The sequence below is a fragment of the Gymnodraco acuticeps genome, unplaced genomic scaffold (assembly GCF_902827175.1).
Source record: "Gymnodraco acuticeps unplaced genomic scaffold, fGymAcu1.1, whole genome shotgun sequence".
Lineage (NCBI taxonomy): Eukaryota > Metazoa > Chordata > Actinopteri > Perciformes > Bathydraconidae > Gymnodraco > Gymnodraco acuticeps.
The window spans coordinates 1-21,823 of NW_022990587.1; the positions used below are offsets into that span (position 1 = coordinate 1).

General features: G+C 39.3%; 1 protein-coding gene across 5 annotated transcripts; it reads right to left on the bottom strand.

The window, feature by feature from the left end:
- Nucleotides 1–2,405: 2,405 nt before the first annotated feature.
- LOC117554154 (translocase of chloroplast 34 homolog, chloroplastic-like) lies at nucleotides 2,406–17,728 on the bottom strand. 5 transcript variants are annotated; one of them, XM_034228416.1, is made up of 4 exons: nucleotides 17,711–17,723; nucleotides 17,527–17,599; nucleotides 13,765–13,836; nucleotides 2,406–4,277 (listed from the first exon to the last, which is right to left on the bottom strand). In XM_034228416.1, the coding sequence occupies exon 4, from the start codon at nucleotides 4,225–4,227 to the stop codon at nucleotides 3,388–3,390; it is 840 nt and encodes a 279-aa protein (XP_034084307.1). In that variant the 5' UTR covers nucleotides 4,228–4,277; nucleotides 13,765–13,836; nucleotides 17,527–17,599; nucleotides 17,711–17,723; the 3' UTR covers nucleotides 2,406–3,387. The 5 variants fall into 5 exon arrangements, with proteins under 5 accessions (XP_034084307.1, XP_034084306.1, XP_034084308.1 ...); XM_034228415.1 differs by lacking the exon at nucleotides 17,527–17,599 and having other exon boundaries at nucleotides 17,711–17,728; XM_034228417.1 differs by lacking the exons at nucleotides 17,527–17,599; nucleotides 17,711–17,723 and adding an exon at nucleotides 14,590–15,390.
- Between the last annotated feature and the right edge of the window lie 4,095 nt (nucleotides 17,729–21,823).

The following is a 21,823-nucleotide window of genomic DNA, read 5'->3' on the forward strand; positions in this document are numbered from 1 at the left end:
CCCCTCTTCTTCATGTCTCTTCTACATCAACATGTGTCCCCCTCTTCTTCATGTCTCTTCTACATCAACATGTGTCCCCTTCTTCATGTCTCTTCTACATCAACATGTGTCCCCTCTTCTTCATGTCTCTTCTACATCAACATGTGTCCCCTCTTCTTCATGCTCTTCTACATCAACATGTGTCCCTCTTCTTCATGTCTCTTCTACATCACATGTGTCCCTCTTCTTCATGTCCTCTTCTACATCAACATGTGTCCCCTCTTCTTCATGTCTCTTCTACATCAACATGTGTCCCCTCTTCCTTCATGTCTCTTCTACATCAACATGTGTCCCCTCTTCTCATGTCTCTTCTACATCAAATGTGTCCCCTCTTCTTCATGTCTCTTCTACATCAACATGTGTCCCCTCTTCTTCATGTCTCTTCTACATCAACATGTGTCCCCTCTTCTTCATGTCTCTTCTACATCAACATGTGTCCCCTCTTCTTCATCTCTTCTCATCAACATGTGTCCCCTCTTTCATGTCTCTTCTACATCAACATGTGTCCCCTCTTCTTCATGTCTTTCTACATCAACATGTCCCCTCTTCTTCATGTCTCTTCTACATCAACATGTGTCTCCTCTTCTTCTCTACATCAACATGTGTCCCCTCTTCTTCATGGCTCTTCTACATCAACATGTGTCCCCTCTTCTTCATGTCTCTTTCATCACATGTGTCCCCTCTTCTTCATGTCTCTTCTACATCAACAGGTGTCCCCTCTTCTTCAAGTCTCTTCTACATCAACAGGTGTCCCCTCTTCTTCAGTCTCTTCTCCATCAACATGTGTCCCCTCTTCTTCATGTCTCTTCTACATCAACATGTGTCCCCTCTTCTTCATGTCTCTTCTACATCAACATGTGTCCCCTCTTCTTCATGTCTCTTCTACATCAACATGTGTCCCCTCTTCTTCATGTCTCTTCTTCATCAACATGTGTCCCCTCTTCTTCATGTCTCTTCTACATCAACATGTGTCCCCTCTTCTTCATGTCTCTTCTACATCAACATGTGTCCCCTCTTCTTCATGTCTCTTCTACATCAACATGTGTCCCCTCTTCATGTCTCTTCTACATCAACATGTGTCCCCTCTTCTTCATGTCTCTTCTACATCAACATGTGTCCCCTCTTCTTCATGTCTCTTCTACATCAACATGTGTCCCCTCTTCTTCATGTCTCTTCTACATCAACATGTGTCCCCTCTTCTTCATGTCTCTTCTTCATCAACATGTGTCCCCTCTTCTTCATGTCTCTTCTACATCAACATGTGTCCCCTCTTCTTCATGTCTCTTCTACATCAACATGTGTCCCCTCTTCTTCATGTCTCTTCTACATCAACATGTGTCCCCTCTTCTTCATGTCTCTTCTACATCAACATGTGTCCCCTCTTTTCATGTCTCTTCTACATCAACATGTGTCCCCTCTTCTCATGTCTCTTCTACATCATCATGTGTCCCCTCTTCTTCATGTCTCTTCTACATCAACATGTGTCCCCTCTTCTTCATGTCTCTTCTACATCAACATGTGTCCCCTCTTCTTCATGTCTCTTCTACATCAACATGTGTCCCCTCTTCTTCATGTCTCTTCTACATCAACATGTGTCCCCTCTGTGGAAAGAGACTCTGAAAGTTTCAGGAACAAAGATTCTCTCTCTTTTTGATCCATTTCTATAAAAACCTGTCTGAAAATGAGCTGATCAGATTTTGGCCACTTTATGATGTCATAACGATGTGTTGTCTTGTGTAACCATTAGCCAATCAGCAACCAAGGTAACCCCCCCCCCCTCTTATCACCTGAATCTCCTCTAGAGCCATTGAGTTCTTTGTAACCAAATGTCTCTCAGAGGGGCGTGGGGAGGGGCTCCTTATTTTCATCTGAAGTAACAGACAGAGAATCAGCACTTGGAAACAGGGCTGAAACAGAGGGGATTATGGGTAATGCTGCAATGATCTGTTTTGGTGTTTCAGCCAATCAAGAGGAACAGGCTCTGTATATATCTGAGAGCTGTGATCTCACCTGATGAAACACAGTACACAGTACACCTTAATACAATGTAATACAGAATTTTAATTTGACATTTATTGTGAGTGAAAATAATAATATTAAGACTCACTTCTAGCAGTTTTCAACATCTTTTATTTGACACTTTGAGCTTGCTTGTCTTTCATAAGCTTTCATCTGGGGACACCAGGATTATGAACATTGATTTAAGAACGTTTTTTTGTGTGGAATATAAATTGCAATCCCTTCTACGCACCCCCTGCAATCCCCTTAAGAACCACTTGGGGTCCGTGTACCTCCCAGTTGGGAACCACTTAGGGAGGAGCTAAATAATAAAACATATCGCTGATGAAACTGAAAGAGAAACACGATTATCCAACAACATCTTTTATTATCACACCTCAATCACATTACATTTAGTAATCAAGCACTGCTGACTGTTGTTAGACTTTAGGTCACATTTATATTCAATTATTTACTGTCTTTTTGTATTATATGTTCAACAATAAGCAAAGAAAGAAGAGAAATACAGTAAATGCATCACATTAAGATCAACAAGTTGAATCTCCACAAACTGCATGAAGCTGCAACGTCTGTCCTTTGATCAGGAAGAACAGGAACTTTAACTGAAGACAAATAAAACCTTCAATTTAATAATCAAGACAGCATTTGTGTTGCCGCAAACATCTTCAAGACAAGTTACATAACTGTGGAAGTCCAAAACCTTGAAACATAAATGTTTGGCATATAATCAAAATGTATTATACATTGAAACATCTTAATAATTGATTAATAAAAACAAGAGAACAAAAGTGAGTGGTAACCGTTATAGGCATATACTCGAGCGGACAGAGGTCAACCAATGACTGTGTGTGTCCGATAAGAAGCAGTTTTCCATAATGCAGTTATTGGTGCAAAAACTAAAGCTGGGCAAAATGCACTTTACCATTGTTAGGATCATAACAACACAAAATGTGCACATCGATTGTAATGTACTAATGGGTCATACCACAGCTCAACTTTTAACCCATTTTACATCCAGCCAACACGTTTTTCAACAACCTCACAGTATTGCACACATTTTATTTGCTTTATTTTTATCTTCTTGGGGCCGGTTCTCCTCTGTTTGTGAGCGATTTGGCTGTTTGGCTACTTTTGAGATGATCTTGCTTTTCATTTTTTTGTTTGTGTTCAAGTTTTTGCTAATCTAGCTTTAACTTGCGGTTGCGGCCTCTGTTCTCTTAGAACCCTTGGGTCATGCGCAAGCTTTTGGTTGTCATTTTAGCCAAAGCATTGAAGAACTTCTCCATACTTTTGATGCCCATCTTCCAAAACATTTCGTCAAAGTCATCATCAATCCTCATCTTCCTCATCAGAATTCTCCTCACAGGCCCGATCACTGCTGCTTCTGTTGTCTGCAAACAACGCTGAGTTGTTGAATGTGAAGTGAACTGGAAGACCTAGGTAATCTTTTGGACATGGAATCCCAGACTTCTTTATTGTCTCAAGAACAGGTGGCTGCTTGCCATCTGCAAAGGTGACCAGCATCTGGATATTCTCTGCCACGTCTTTGCCAAAGATGGAGAGCACAGAGTCAAACACATATCGTTGTGTGGCTGTTAGTCGGGCAAGAGAGGCCTGGGTGACAAAACACACCGCATCAATCTCACTGACTCCATTCGCAGAAGTGAAAAGCCTCCTGATTTGTTCTGTGATCTCCTTGTCTCTTTCTATTCCTCTCGTACCTCCAAAGCCTGGAGTATCAACAATGGTCAGAGAGAAAGGGATTTTAAAGCCCTCTTGGTGGTTGATTTTGTACACAGTGACTTCAGAGGTCTGGCTCTCAGCTTGAGATCTCGACTGATCCTCGACAACTAACTTGAATCTGAAATCGTCCTTCCACTCTACACCAACGATGTAGTTGATGAGTCCATTGATCAGAGTGGACTTTCCAGATCCAGTTGCTCCGAGAAGTATTATTGTGAGATTTTGCCTCATGCTTTCTTTGCCAAAGTTGTACCTCCGGCATCTATCGATGTTCAGATCTTCTTCTGTCAGAGGCAGTTTGTAAACTGAGGGAGATTCAGAGTTGATCCTCTTGCTTTTACTTTTGAGGAATTCTGCAAGACGTGCAAATTCACGTTTAGTTGTGACGTCAAGTCCTGACATGATCGCCTTCTCAGCTCCCGCCATAATTTGCTCCCAGATCTTCCTCTTTTCACCTGGTGGTCTCTTAGGTTTGTCTAGAGAAAACAGAAAATATGTTTAGTATAGTTGTTTTGTTCACTCCTGTGAATCTGCTTGTGCAAACTTCCCTGCTTTGGGACGCCCCTGGGCAGTCCAGAGACAGTTACCGAACGCACTCCTAAGACTGTGACGCCATTCATCACTCGCAGCGCGCTACCGATCATAAACAGACTTTCGAAGAGTGAACGGCTCGTTGTGTGTTCCGCGGTTGTGCGTGTATGAAGTGTTGATAACTGCAGCATAATCACCTATTGTCTATGTATATGATTTGAAGTAACGTGTTATAGCAGAAAAGTTCAATACAGCGTATCTCTGGTATATTCATTTTAATGTCACCTGATATATAAGAAGTGTGTTGAATTATGTTATCACTAATATGTGTGTTTTTATATATTCATGTGTGTTAAACTTGAATGGACAAGCCAATTTTTTCCTCTTAAATTATAGAGAGTTTTTTATATATTCCTAAAATAATGTCCCATTTTGGGTAAAAGTAGATTAGCGCAAATGGTCTTTTCTCCCACTTTTGTGTTAGAATCGAAAGGTGTTTTTTTTGGCTATTTGTGAGTAGGTAAGGTACAGTATAACCTGTGATTTCTGCCTTGAGTAAAAAGATTACCCGTTGATTAAGTATCTTTCAGGAGGAAATATGTGTGTGCTCATGTGCAGATGTTAGTTAATGATTCATATCCTACAAGACCTCTAGAGAGGCCAGGAGATGATTGAGTGACACGTTCAAGAGACAAAGGGGCCTTCTGACTAATCATAGATGTCTTCATTTTGCGTGAGCCGGCCTTCGGGGGATGGAAGGAAGTTCAGATAAGGCCCTAAGGGGATAAGAACCAGTTAACCTTTGTTAGGTTAACTAATTATCTGGAGTGTCCTGAGACAAAGGACATTAAAACATATACAAATGCAAGCTTTCAGAGAGGAAAACATGTGACCTTTGATGTGATAAGCTACTGGTAAGATGTTGTGTTCGTTCTGTCCACAGAAGTCCTCTGTCTAAGATTATACTACTTACCAAAGCATTGTATTGGGGCTTTGGGGATCTCACCACACACCACCACACACACACACACCACACACACACACACACACAACACACACAAAGACCACACACACAACACACACCCACAACACACACAACACACCCACACCACACACACACACACACCCCACACACAGCCACACCACACACACAACCACACACCACACAACACACACACACACACCACACACACCACACAACACACACACACACCACACACACACACACACAACACAACACACACACCCACACAACACACACACACACACACACACACACACACACACACACACCACACACAACACACACACACCACACACACCACACACACACACACACACACACACCACACACACACACACACACACACAATGTAAGGAGATGGAATCAACAAACTGCTGACTCATTGTCTAGGGACTCGCCCAGAAGTGAAATCGCCAATAACAAATAGCTAGGGAGGAGCAACCAACACAACTCCTCCAACAGAATTGTATTTAAGGCCGTCCCAATGTTCATAATCGGCGCTCTTTCCTGACTGGCTGTCGTGGTACGTATATCACACGGTGGTAGGAATTGAGCCCGGAGCACTCTGTAATTGGTACTATTGCAGAGTGCTCTGTATTGTGTGTTGTTGCTTTCTACCATTAAAACAGATTATTGTTTAACTTTTATCCTGGTGCTTTGAGTTCCTTCTTTTGTAAATTTGACCAGCTCATCAGTCATCAAGGGATGGCGCGGAGCAGAGGTGAACCTTCCACCACCGCCATTGGGTGGTGCTCCAACAGATTGCATGCAAGTTTTTTACCTTAAAAAGCATTTAAATACCGCATTTAAAATCTGATGAACTCAGTGTGCATCTGGACCCGGTGACGACATTACCTATTGACGCAGCAACCACTGTAAGTGATATTCTTGTTTAATTAGACTTCTCTGTTTCATTTATTCGACTCTGTATAAATTGTTATTGTAGCTAAAACGGCTAAATCGCGTTTGAGAGATTTTAAATCTCAGATCTGCTCAGGCGAAACCTGCTTCACAGGTCTCAGCACTCAAGCCTGCATTAATATAGGCACGGCCAGTCTATTGTCGCCCATCAGCTGTAGATAGTTAACTAATTAGAGGGCCGTGGCCCCACAGCTGTGTGAACTGAGCTATCAGGCGTCCATTTTAGGTAGCTCTTTCCTGGAGCGTCAGCTTCAGCGTCAGACAGCCGAAGACTGACAAAGACATTGGAGTCCTGCGGGAGTAAGACTGACAAAGACATTGGAGTCCTGCGGGAGTAAGACTGACAAAGACATTGGAGTCCTGCGGGAGTCACGAGGGAGGCAAAGAGGAGGCAAAGAGGAGGCAAATCCTACTCTGATTGTGCTGGTGTCTTATTTCTCTTTTCTTTAGTTTTCTAGCCCCTCATGCTATAATCATGTGTATTTTCTCCATTCCTGTTCATGTGTCTTCTCGCAATTATCACTGGCCCCGTGTATCTCCTAATCGCTATAACCGGCCTGTGGAACTGCCAGTCAGCTGTTCCTAAGGCTGACTTCATCTCTGGCTACGCCTCCCTGCAGTCTCTGGATTTCCTTGCTCTCACTGAGACCTGGATTACTCCATCCAACACATCCACCCCAGCAGCTCTCTCCACTGCATATTCCTTCTCCCATACACCCAGACCAACTGGCAGAGGAGGTGGCACTGGTCTCCTGCTCTCTCCCAAATGGAGCTTTTCCCTCTTCAAGCTACCTAACTTCACTCCTTCCACCTTTGAGTTCCATGCCGTCACAGTAACCCATCCTATACAGTTAACCATTGTTGTTCTCTACCGTCCACCAGGCGCCTTGGGGGACTTCTTGGAGGAATTAGATCATCTCCTCTCACACATCCCTGAAACTGGCCCTCCCGCTGTACTTCTCGGAGACTTCAACCTCCAGACAGGGAAGATAGACGAACTAACATCTCTGTTAACCGCCTTTGCTTTCTCACTGTCTCCGTCCCCACCGACTCATAAAGCTGGCAATGTCCTTGATCTCATATTCTCAAGGAACTGCACTACTTCTAACCTCTCTGTAACCCGCTCCACACATCTGATCACTTCTTCATTTCATTCTCTCTACCCCTTTCCAAACATAACAAACTAATCTCTTCTCATCCTGCACTTGTCCGGCGTAACCTTCGCTCCCTCTCCCCCCTCTACCTTTGCCTCATCGGTGCTCTCAGCCCTCCCTACCTCTGATTCGTTCCAACTCCTGCCTCCAAACTCTGCTGCAGAAACTCTCCTCTCTACTCTCTCATCCTCTCTGGACTCTCTCTGTCCTCTCACATCTCGGCAGGCTCGTCAGTCCCCTCCTGCTCCTGGCTAAATGATGCACTGCGTGCTAATAGAACCGTCCTTAGGGCAGCAGAGCGGAAATGGTGGAAATCCAAACACCGTGACGACCTCCTAACCTATCAAGCTCTCCTCTCCTCTTTCTCTGCTTCGATCTCTCAGAAAAAAGCACTTTCTTTCAAGATAAGATCCAATCTTCCTATTCCAAACCTAAAAAACTATTTTCCATCTTCTCCACCCTCTTGGACCCTCCAAAAGCCCCTCCCCCTCCTCACTTCTGTCAAGCGACTTTGTTACCCACTTTGAAAAAAAGGTTAATGATATTCGCTCTTCTTTTTCTGACTCACCTTTACTCACCGCTGGGTCACCAGACCCTCCTTCCACCAACACTAACCTCCTTTCCCCTCTCTCTCCAAGTGAGGTTCTTACCCTCATTACCTCTGCCCGCCCTACCACCTGTCCTCTGGACCCTATCCCTTCAAACCTCCTTCAGACTATCGCTCCTGATATTCTACCGTTTCTCACCCATTTCATCAACACTTCTCTAACCTTCTGGTCACTTCCAAACAGTCTCAAGGAGGCAAGAGTAAAGCCTCTCCTAAAGAAACCCACTCTCAACCCGTCTGATGTTATAAACTACAGGCCTGTCTCTCTCCTCCCGTTCCTGTCTAAATCACTTGAACGCGCTGTCTTTAAACAACTCTCCTGTTATCTCAATCAGAACAACCTTCTGGATCCGCACCAGTCTGGTTTCAAGGCAGGTCACTCCACAGAAACTGCTCTCATTGCTGTCACGGAGGAACTGCACACTGCCAAAACTGCATCCCTCTCCTCTGTCATCATCCTGTTGGACCTGTCTGCTGCATTCGACACGGTGAATCATCAGATCCTCCTTCGCACTCTCCAAAAACTTGGAGTTTCAGGCTCTGCACTTTCCCTCCTCACCTCATACCTGAAAGACCGTACCTACAGGGTGACTTGGAGAGGGTCGGAGTCTGACCCTTGTCAATTAACTACGGGGGTCCCTCAGGGCTCTGTTCTTGGTCCCCTCCTCTTCTCCTTGTACACAAACTCGCTCGGATCAGTCATTAGCCCGCATGGTTTTTCTTACCACTGCTACGCTGACGACACCCAATTAATTCTGTCCTTTCCCCGCTCAGAGACCCAGGTCGTCGCACGCATCTCTGCTTGTCTAGCTGACATCTCTCAGTGGATGTCTGCTCACCACCTCAAGCTCAACCTTGACAAGACTGAGCTGCTCTTCCTCCCGGGAAAAGATTGTCCAACTCTTGACCTAACAATCAACATCGGCACCTCAGTTGTTTCCCCGACTCACACTGCAAGGAATCTGGGTGTGACCCTAGATAACAACCTGTCCTTCACTGCAAACATCGCTGCTACAACCCGCTGCTGCAGATACACGCTTTACAACATCAGGAAGATACGTCCCCAGCTGACTCAGAAAGCGACTCAGGTTCTAGTCCAGGCTCTCGTCATCTCACGCCTAGACTACTGCAACTCCCTCCTGGCTGGTCTACCTGCATGTGCCATCCGACCTCTGCAGCTCATCCAGAATGCAGCGGCTCGTCTGGTCTTCAACCTTCCTAAATGTTCCCACACCACTCCGCTCCTCCGCTCCCTTCACTGGCTTCCGGTAACTGCTAGAATCCACTTCAAGACCCAAGTTCCCATCGGCAGAAACACGTGGGTTTGCTATCCTGGCTCCAAGATGGTGGAATGAGCTCCCCATTGACATCAGGACGGCAGATAGCTTGCACATCTTCCAAACTGAAAACTCATCTCTTTCGACTCCACTTCGAGCGATAGAACTATTAACAAAGCACTTTTATACTAATAAAGGACTGGCTTACCTAAAGCCAGTTGAGTAGCACTTGAAATGTTTGGCTCTATGAAACCTGATGTACTTTATGATTCTGTTTTCTTCAAGGTTGTGTCTTCCTGGTTGAATGTACTTATTGTAAGTCGCTTTGGACAAAAGCCTCAGCTAAATGCAATGTAATGTAAAAGTTTAAACAGTTTACAGACTATAAACTGTGTAGTAATATATTGTTTACTGTACTATGGGAGTAGTGATTTTATTTTTCTTTGTATTTGATTTAATAGATTTATTTCGAATGTGTAAAACAATAATACAAACATTTAACATGAGAATTATTATACAATACAAAATTAAGTAATGTGAAATTGATATACAAAAATATTACTGATTCTAAGTTATGTATAAAGAAATGATCTACTTAATTACACATCCAAAAAGGGGTGGGAGGAGGTTTACACTTATTTAATCCCACCCCTTCTCCCAAAAACTACATTAACATATATATTGATATATATTTTTTTTTGTTTTCTTAAATAAATACATACCTTATTGAAAAAACAAACAAACGAAAAAAAAACATAACACAACAAATGAATAAACAGATAAATAAACTAACAAATACATAAAAGAGTTAAATGATATTCAAGAAAAGATCAAATAACAAACCAAATAAATAAACTGCAAACACCCAGTTATGATTAAACAGCGTCGTCCCTGTATCTTGTTCGAATCATGTCCTTATACCTTTTTTTAAACAGTTTTAAGTTCGGACATCCCTTGAGCTCCTCCTTCAAACTGTTCCAGAGCTTCACCCCACAAACAGAAATACCAAAATATATTTGTGTCATCACAAAACTAATGAGTATTCTTGATACATTGCATATTTCGTTAATAATATAAATAGTCATGGTGTTTTGCCGTAAGTGGGACTGATTGTTAATTATCAGTGGTTTTGCGTTCTGTCTGTTGTGACAGTTAATGTAATTATATTTTTGTATCTATTATATATCTATGTATATCTATCCAGTATTGTGACATTGCAGTGAGCTGTGTAAAACGTTATGTCAGCCGCCATTATCACGTGTTGGTTAAAACACTTACACTTTCTGTGGTCAAGTGAGCCCACTTGAGGGCATTTCGGGTATTGTTTTTATACCAAGCAGCTGTTTCAGTGTTTATGTGTACTTAATGTCCCTATCAGGAAATGGTATCCTATTGTTTACATAAGCCTGAGTCAAAAGTTCCATCGACCACTCGATAATAATTCATTATACATGGAGGCGTGTTGCGCAGTGGATAGAGCCTTGGTGTTTGGACCAGGTGGTCCCAGGTTCAAACCCCACTGCAGTCAGCATGTTGTTATGTCCCTGAGACACTTCACCCCAAAGTGCTCCTGTGGGGATTGTCCACAGTGTTGAGTATGTCAGTCGCTTTGGATAAAAGCGACTGACATGTAATGTAATATTCAGTTTTGTATTTTGTCCTGTGTGCTAAAATAAATGTTATGATCAGTCATGAATTCACCTCCATTTATGTACCATGAACTAAAATCACCCAGTCCCAGTGACCGGAGTAAACTAAGGTTTTAAATCTCTTTGATGAAAATCTAATAAGACATAACTGTTTCGACTCTCACATTGACCCAGGTTCTAATTTCTTCAGAAATCTTACAAACAACTGCTGCTACTATAGCAAAACACTTTTTCACATAGAACTCAAAGCTATTAATTATTAATGGTATTCATTAATACACTTTAACCTGTTAAAGACTATACTCCAATTCAAACACTGAGTAAGTGCATTGAACAAATCAATGACTGGATGTGTCAGAACTTTCTCCAATTAAACAAAGATAAAACTGAGGTAATGGTTTTTGGAGCCAAGGCAGAACGTATACAAGTTAGCGCTGAGCTTCAGTGTGCAATGTTCAAAACAACAGATAGAGCCAGAAATCTAGGTGTAGTCATGGACTCTGACCTGAGTTTCAACAGTCACATTAAAACAGTTACTAAATCAGCCTACTATCACCTAAAGAATATATCTAGGATTAAAAGACTAATGTCACAGCAGGATTTGGAAAAACTTGTCCATGCTTTTATCTTCAGTAGACTCGACTACTGCAATGGTGTCTTCACAGGTCTCACTAAAACATCTATTAGGAAGCTGCAGCTAATTCAGAACGCCGCTGCTCGAGTCCTCACTAACACTAAGAAAGTGGATCACTCCTGTTCTGAAGTCTTTACACTGGCTTCCTGTGTGTCAAAGAATAGATTTCTAAATACTGCTGCTGGTTTATAAAGCACTGAATGGTTTAGGCCCCAAATACATTTCTGACCTCCTGCTAAATGATGAAGCATCCAGATCTCTCAGGTCTTCAGGGACTGGTCAGCTTTCTGTCCCCAGAGTCAGAACTAAACATGGAGAAGCAGCGTTCAGTTATTATGCTCCAAATATCTGGAACAAACTCCCTGAAACCTGCAGGTCTGCTGCAACTCTGACTACTTTCAAATCCAGCAAGAAGACTTTTCTTTTTGTCACTGCTTTTAATTGAACTATTCATATCTTAGACTGCACTGTAACTTTGATCCATGTACTTTTTCTTTTAATGTTTATTTTATTATCTTTTCTTTTTAATGACTGATTTTAAATGCCTTTTTCTGAATGTCTTTCATTTTTTGTAAAGCACTTTGAATTGCCTTGTGTTGAAAAGTGCTATATAAATAAACTTGCCTTGCCTTGTTAAACCCTAATCCGGGTCCTGCAGGGTGTTTTCCCCCCGAAACTGTGTCTCAGAGCTTCTTAATATTTAAAAACGTATTAATGTGTCATACTCACTTAACGGTTAGAAACTGAAGATATGAACAATTTTTACCGAAACAAAACACTAGTCTCACAAGAAGCGTCTAAATTAGCCCTGAGAGAAAAAATGCTAACGCACTTTGCACAGAATTCACGGTACAAATACCACAATTACTGATATATGCACAAACAAGGCATCGATTAGCATCGTGAGATTACACAGATTCCAGAAATATAAGTCTCATCACTGAGCGATCAGAACTCGGCGAAACGACAACAAACAACAACATTAGCCAAAACGGCTAAAAGCGTCTTACCTTTCTGATCAAAAGTTGTGTTCAATGGCATTAAAACGATAAAAAAACGCGGCTGAAGGTTAATCCAATGTGTCTGTGTCACTTTGAATGATTACTGATAATCCATCATAACATTTTAATGTAAAAACCAGAGATTTCATATTAGCTGCTAATGATAGCAACCAGAGCGTATCGCAGCTTCCGGTTCCGGGGCGCATCACTCATTCACCAATGGGTAATGTTTAGATGGATTTTAGGAACGTCCCCTCGATTATATTGGCTCTAACGGTTACAAAGAGGTGTCAATCATCAATATCGAACAAAGGGGCCAGAAATAGGTCAAATCAACCCAAATGACCCCAGAAGTGTTTTTTCTTTCTAAATCTCTCTAAAAAGGTCAAATGTCACTTGTTTTGCAGCAATCTTGATACAGGGTACTTATATGTTATAGTTTGGATTCCTAAAGCTTTTATTCTACCATCCCATCATTCAAGGGTAGTTTTCAATATAAGTACATTTAATTTTTTTGGACGGACACTATAATTGAAATATTTTAATATGTTCAATCTGAATTTACAATAAAATAAAAATAAATTCTATATTGATTCTGACTTTTCTACATCCAACTCACCTTGTAACCTTGCTTTGAGAAAAAAAAGATTATGCATTTACCCCTTTTAAAAGTGAAGATATGGTCATTTGCTCTGGGAATGTCATTTTCGAGCCTGAGACCTGAAAAACAGCCTTAATGCAAATAGTGACAAAATCAAACTATATCTTCAACTCATAAATAGATCATTTTACAACTTTGCAATCTCTGAGACCTGCAAACTGACTCAAACACTGTTGACAATTTTTTACCCAATTATGCGGCTTTTCATATGAATGGCAAAACTCCAAAGAGGTGGAGGGGTTTCACTGTTTGTTAAAAACACACTTTCTGCGAGATTGGTAGAAAGCCTCTCTTTCTGCTGCAACAACCTCTTTGAATCTGTCACCGTAGACATTGAGCTAAAACACAAAAAACATATACTCGTCTCATGCATGTACAGAAAGCCAGGAAGTAATCTTGAAGAATTTAATGAACAAGTAGAAAAAATGCTCAGACCTCATAGAAATAAAAAACCTTTGTGTGTGTGGAGATTTCAACATTATTATTGATAACATTTTCACTCACGTCCTTGAAACGGAACATGGGGCCCTCATCACTGATGTCTCCTGCCAATATTCACAATTTGCGGAAAATAACCTGTAAATAACAAAGAACAAAATACATACATAACTAAGCAGAAATTCAATGACAGTTCTCTAAATAAATTAAATATGAACTTAAAAAATGAAAAATGGCAAGAAGTATTTGAGACTCAAGATGTAAACAAATCCTATAATAAGTTTGCATATCATGTATTTCTGTTTGCCATGTATATAAATGTTATGTTCATAAAATGTTGTATGTGACGGGAGTACGGATGGAAATTAGCTCAAAGCTAAAATCCGGCTCATTTACATTTGAAAGCATTATTTTGTTTAAAATGTTCATTAATGTGCATTGTCCCGGTTCAAATACACGATTAAATAAATAAATAAAATATATAAATTGTAAAGATTTTCATGCAAAACATGAATGAATGTTGTACATATAAAAATTAAGATTGGCAACAGGAATAATAATGACTCAAAACCCTGGTTCACTCGTGGACTGAAAAACGCCTGTTGTAAGAAAAATGCACTCAATAGGTAATATTTGAAAAGTAAAAACACTGAAGATGAAAGTCGTTACAAATTGTATAAAAACAAATTGACTACAATACTTAGAAACTGTGAAAAACGATACTTCTCTGAAAAATTTGAAAATGCCATAGGAGATATGAAAAACCACTTGGAAGGTAATACATAGTATAATTAAGAAGAAAATAACTAATAACAGAAATGAATTTAAGAAAATCCAAACCGAAGGAAAAACCCCAACAGATGTTGCAAATAGCTTTAATGAGTTCTTTACTGAAATTGGCTCCAACCTGGCGAGTGACATCAGCCCAGCTTCATCTAAAGTGGATGATTTTCTGAAAAATTGCAACCAACAGAGTATGTTCCTGAACCCAATTACAGAAAATGAACTGCTTGATATTGTTAATACTCGACACAGTAAACGTCCAAAGATTATTTAGGACTTAGTCTGAATATTGTTAAACAAGTTGCACCAAAACATTGTAGCCCCCCTAGTAAATATTTGCAATAAATCGTTCCAACAAGGTATTTTTCCCAATGAAATCAAAATCGCGAAATCTGGTGATAAATCAAGTTTTAATAATTATAGACCCATTTCTTTACTACCACAATTTTGGTTGAAGAAATTACCAACAACATTGAGAAAAAAAATGATTACAGCTGGTATATTCATTGACCTTAAAAAGGCTTTTGATACTGTGAACCATACTGCTACACACATTAGAACATTATGGCATAAGGGGTCAAGCCAAAGAATGGGTCAAGAGTTATCTGATAAATAGGCTACAATATGTGGATATAGACGAGGCAAAATCAAACAATCTTCCTATAACATGTGGAGTCCCTCAAGGGTCAATCTTAGGTCCAAAACTGTTTCTGATTTATATTAATGACATTATCAACACCTCAGACATGTTCAAATTCATTTTGTTTCACCATTCTCTGCTCCCATCATAATCTTGGTGATCTTGTTAAAATTGTTAATGCAGAATTAGAAATACTATGTAACTGGTTTGCAGTTAATAAATGATCCCTTAATGTGAGGTGGTGAAGTGATCATTATTGATTGAGCAGTATACTCTTTCACATTGAATCATAACAAGTCATACTGAATGTAAATACAACTGACTCTAAAGTAAGTCCCAGTCTGTGACATTGGACATTTTGAAGACTCAAAGTCCCAAGCAGTAGGTAGAATATTAGCTAGTCTATGTAATGTGCACAGAAAATAAACAGTTAACTGAATACTGGGATGGAAATGGCCTATAAGCACTCAGTAAAACATAAACACACAAAAAGCTTCTGAATGATAAGAAGTATAATTAAAACATAATGCACATTACCATTTTGAGAGAGAGTACCTAAGAACTCAGAAAATAATCTCTTATTGAACTGAGGCTCCAGTAAAACACACTGACTGCGTCTCTACATGGACATCATGGTGTTTACATGAGCACAGAGAGATGGGGTTATTCATGTTCCCTGTTTACATGATAAATACTAGTAACCTGGCATTTCGATGCCTTTTCTCATCTAAACTATTCAGTATTTGTGTCTCTCTATCATGACATAAAGACGAAACTCCTCCAGAAGTGAGACGCCGCCGCCATCACTGCTAACTGATTAACTGCTACCAGCTGATGACTTACTTTCCTCTTCTTTGAAAAACATGCTCTTATGTCCATGTTGTCTGGGGGAGAAAACATATCAAACCAAGAGATCGTCAGCTTTGATTTTCGCTGTATTAACAATGTCCTGAACACTTGGTGTGTGTGCCTTACCTCCGCTACCGGCATCGCTTCATACAACAGATCTGAGCTGTCCAACTATGACAACACTCCTTGAACATGCGCGCTATGGGAGAATCTGCCTTGGTACAAAGCAGCAGTGAAAACATGGTACGGAGTTTCATTGATTTGGGCATTCTCTCAATAAGCAAGTGGAATGGATTTGATAGTGAGGCTCTGACACAGCTCTCTACAGAGTGCGTCGAGTGGAGAGACCGACTCACAGACTTTCCACATGGTAAAAGTGGGGGGGTCTAAACTAATCATTTTAAAAAGTGGGGGGGACTTGTCCCACCCTCATATAATGGCTGCGACGCCCATGAAGTCTTCATGGATATGTTTTTCTCTCTCGGGCTTCTCCCTCTTATGACCAAACCAACCAGTTTAACTAGCACTACTGAAAGCCTAATTGATAAAATGTTCTCCTTGACCTCAGCGCTGCCTTCGGCACCATCAATCACTCCATCCTCCTCACCCGTCTTGAAACCATCTTCAACATCACCGGCACTCTTGGTTCACATCATACCTCTCGGACAGAAACCAGTTCATCTACATCAATAACTGCAAATCCCCCACCGCTTGCCAAGGTTCAGTTCTCGGCCCCCTCCTCTTCATCCTCTACCTGATGGTCACTTAATCCGCCGTCATGGACTTCATGTACTCTGTCAAAGCGTCTTTGAGTTTCCTGAAAAGCGCTATAGCCTACAAGTCAAGTATTATTAATATTATTATTATCCAGTTTGTCCAATATATATATATATATATATATATATATATATATATATATATATATATATATATATATGCAATTATTTTTTTCTTGCCCTAACTTTTATTAATGTATTTTTCTCCAGTTTTCTTTATACTCCTTAATTTCTATATGTTTTTAACGAAATAATGCCAATGTCATATTGATGCCAATGATGATTCACGGGAGGGCTACTCCCCATAAGCTATGCTTCAGCCCTCCCGCTTCTACTCATTTTGTTCATTTGTGTGTATGAATTATACTTCTTTGTTTTTGTATGAATTTAGTCTAATAAATAATATATATTTTTGACATGTTGACTGCAGTGAGTGTGATAGCGGGATTGAACCAGCAATATCCGGATTTCTAGATCAGCAAAATAAACCACTGAACTAAAGCTTCTAAAACCACAAATAGTATTTAAATCGACAATGTTTTGTTAATCTAAGAAAAAAAACAGTGAATTCTCAATTTAAAGTGCAACTGTTCTCTTTAAACATCCGATTAAAGGTCTAATGCCTGAATTTATGCATCACAATTGTTGAGATATTTTAGCACGTAATACATTTCAGTAGTTAAATGCTTTATATATAATAATCAAAATGCAAAAGAAGCCATTTCAAAACATTTTTAAATGTTGTTTAATAAATGATATTATTGTAATGTATGTACATACCCTGCTGAAATTGAGTTCTTGAAGGATGTGCAGTTGCACACAGCATTACTTCAGTTTAAATCATATTTACAGTCTTTGGATAAAAAGTTATTTGTTATAAACAAGAAGCTGCAGAACTCATGATTTCACGTAAAGATAAACGGCATGCATCAGCTCATTAACAAACAGCATTAGGTGTACTTACCTAGAGATGTGTGTGATCCTCTGAGGCAGTGCTGCAGTTTCACCGGTTATATTGTCTCTGAGAGAGAAACGCCCCCAGATCTTTATTCATTAGCAGGAGGCGGAACTGAGGAGAACCTGGATGATTTCCAAGAAATTACCTGCAGAATATTGCAACACGTCCACACCGTCCGTATGCGTTTGTGACACATGCTAAAACTAATTAATAATAAAGAAGCCCTCACTGTATAGTATACCGAGATGAAAGATACTGTATTTGCACAACACATACTTACTTGCCGTACTCTTGCAGCCAGAGACACTCGCCATGTCACACAAAGTCGTTACTTGACTGTACAGTCTCAAAAATGCCACAGGTGCAACCCTGTCTCCTAAAAATTACGTTCCCACAGAACTAAACTGCATTCTCAATTACGTTTAGCTAGAAACGTATTTTCTCCCACGTTACGTTTGTTATGAACGTATCTCAAATACGTTTATTTTCTACATATCTTCTAGAAACGTATTTTCTCCCACGTTACGTTCCTTATGAACGTATCTTAAATACGTTTACTTTGTACATATCTTTGCCATTTATTGTCTTGCTTATAATAATGATAATAGTCATTTATAAATATCATTTTAGAGCACACCTTTGAAATCGACAATCGGGCTCGATATATGGTTAAATTAAAATCAGTAGGCGAGGCTGTAATTTCGGCAGCTGTTACTCTCATGAGCGAGGCAGAAAATAATAGTTTTAACATGACAAAAAGCTGCTGTGTCGTTTATTGCTCCTCAAAGATTAAAACAAATCCAGAGTTACTTGTTTCTGAACTTCCTCTAAGAAGAAAAGACAGTAAAAGAAGATCTCTGTGGCTTCAGGCTTGATCGCCGTTCAAATGACAGCGTTGGTTTCCCCAAAAGTGGGCGGGGCTGTAAAGTGACGTTTTACTATCATCTATTATTCAAAACCATTCTATTTATTCTAACGTAAATTACATGCTAGTGTTTTATCTTTTTATTTATTTGTTTTTATTTTAAATCGTATAATGTCAGACTTTTTTCCCGTCTGTGAGGAAAATAAATGGGGCTTAGAGCCTCAAAATACTGAAATCTGTATTTTTAAAAATCTTTTCCTTCTAATTTGTTATTCTTTTCTAAATAACACACTGTTATTTACTCAACCATAACACACAATTATCCTTGTTTTTATTTATTCATTTAATTCTATAATCTTGGGCTTTTTAGCCGTAAATAAAGTCACCGGAAACAGGCGGGACATTTCGAGCGATACACACCACAAACCCACCGAACTGATTACCCAAGATCCTCAGCTTGAAGCTCGTTGATTGGATGTTTTAGCCGCAATAAACGCTGGGATATGGTGTTAATAAGTTATGATATCCGACAACGAAAAATCAAATAATACCTAATTCAGAGTGTTCTTGCTTTTCTCTTTGGAAGTCATCACATAACGGCTTTGTAATACACGGTTCGGCTGCATTAAATATTATACATCTGCCGTAGTTCTTTATTTATAGAACCCTGATCAGAAGACTTCTAGACAAACATGAGGAACTGCTACCAAAACTGAATACTTGATGTGGATCATAAATATATCAACAATTAAACAACATCTTCAATTTCTTTTCACAAAATACGTCTCCTTGCAGTATCAATAGTAATTCGGCTGACTTTTATATTTGATCCAATTGGTAGATAATAGGTTATATTTACAACATAACGGTGCACAGCTGATAGAAAAGGACTTGTAGTTTTTAAAGATATTACTGATTTTCTTTGAATATAAGAATGTAAATACTGAGTTGAGAGAATAGTCAGGGGATTTGGGTGATGGGAGACACATCTATGGATTCAGAATTGCAATAGCTTACCATTAAACGATGGATATACCTTTCTGTCTGTGATGTTTTACAAATCAGATATTAATGTGTAGAAGTAAAACATGAGAAATAGTATAGCAATATCCTGTAAAATTATGTAAAAACATGAATAAAACTACACATCTTCAGATGTTATACATACATAAGTGTTCTACACTAATAATACAAAGTTATTATTAGTATGCTGTGTGTACCTTGTGTGCACCGCCTAGTGGTTAAAGCACGTTATTGAATTATTTTTGTTGAATAATGTTATTTGATGAAAACAATATTAAGAGTACATACTTTCATAGGGGGAAAGTAGAAGGTCAATGATAGAAATATAGAATATAACAAGTCAAGAAGATACTATAAGTGATCTCTACAATAAAACAGTTTAGTGCCGGATGTACACAGATATTAATATGAGGATGTGCAAAACAGAAAAACTAATTTACCTTTATTAACACATTAAATAATACTTTAGGTTAAGGTCTTAATTTAAACAAGAAAAAAGCTTTGGGGGTATATATCTACCGATGAATATTAAGCCTGACAAAGTACTTAACGTCTAATATATTGCTTTCCTGCAATGTTAACTATGTTGAAGCACTTCTTTTAACTGATATTATACACATTAATTATACTCTTATGTATGTAGATAGAATAAGAAATGTGCAGAATATGACAGTTTAATGGTGGAGGTACACACATATTGATAGATGTCTTGTAATGCGCTGTTGAGGAACCTGCGACCCAAGTTGTGTATATGATCAAGAAACCTTTGAAAATCTTGAAATCTTGAAAGGGATGTGCAAAATAGCCATTATACAGTTTTTAATTAACGATTAGTAGAGAATAACGAGTAATGAATATACTTTATAGAGATCTGCAGATAAATGTTTCGTCTTCTCAAGCACCAACTATCAAATATCTCCTGATTGTTGGCACTGGACAATCACCTTCCCTGAATTTTACTCAGGTGTAACTAAAGTCTGCTTTAAGGGTTGTTTATATTTCACATTATTAATCAGAATCTGCAAAGTAACTCAAATAAGTGGAGTAAAAATACCAGGTTAACCTCTGAAGTGTAGTGGAGTAGAAATACAAAGTAACAATGAGCTGTCGTGTGGGTATATATTAATGCTGCCCATTATTGATATAAGCGATTTTTACCCATTTAGTAATTACATGTTTTAAATGTGTACACACCAATGTGTTTCCTATCGCCTAAACCTCCAGGGCTGTACACAGTTTAATACTGGCAACTTCTAATTTTGGGAAAAACGTCTTTTAAAACTACAATTCCCAGTAGAGACGTGCCATAGAGAACATGTTGCGAAACACAATAGCCAGCATGTGTATTTCTCGGGGGGGCGTTCGAGTCCAGTTTGGAATAGTCTGCCGTGGTTTCGTTCCATTTCAAAGAGCTTGACGCTCGGCGTAACCTTGGCGCACTGCCACTCCAACATCACGGGGTTTGTCAACGGGACTGTAGTCCCAAACGATAGCTGGGGATTATGGGTAGTGTAGTGTCTTCGGCCATCCTAAATCTCGAAATGTCCCGTCTGTTTCTGGTGACTTTATTTACGGCTAAAAAGCCCAAGATTATAGAATTAAACAAATAAATAAAAACAAGGATAATTGTGTGTTATTGTTGAGTAAATAACAGTGTGTTATTTAGAAAAGAATAACAAATTAGAAGGAAAAGATTTTTAAAAATACAGATTTCAGTATTTTGAGGCTCTAAACCCCATTTATTTTCCTCACAGACGGGAAAAAAGTCCGACATTATACGATTTAAAATAAAAACAAATAAATATAAAGATAAAACACTAGCATGTAATTTACGTTAGAATAAATAGAATGGTTTTGAATAATAGATGATAGTAAAATCTACGTCACTTTACAGCCCCGCCCAGTTTTGGGGAAACCAACGCTGTCCTTTGAACAGCGATCAAGCCTGAAGCCACAGAGCTCTTCTTTTACTGTCTTTTCTTCTTAGAGGAAGTTCAGAAACAAGTAACTCTGGATTTGTTTTAATGTTTGAGGAGCAATAAACGACACGGCAGCTTGTTGGCATGATACAACTATTATTTTCTGCCTCGCTCATGAGAGTAACAGCTGGAGAAATTACAGCCTCGCCTACTGATTTTAATTTAACCATATATCGAGCCCGATTGTCGATTTCAAAGGTGTGCTCTAAAATGATATTTATAAATGACTATTATCATTATTATAAGCAAGAC

Coding starts and splice junctions, on each gene's coding strand:
- LOC117554154 (XM_034228413.1), bottom strand. CDS start 12,639: ATGCCATTGAACACAACTTTTGATCAGAAAG. Junction 4,278..12,608: donor CACAACTTTTGATCAGAAAG/GTAAGACGCTTT, acceptor TGTTTTCTCTAG/ACAAACCTAAGAGACCACCA.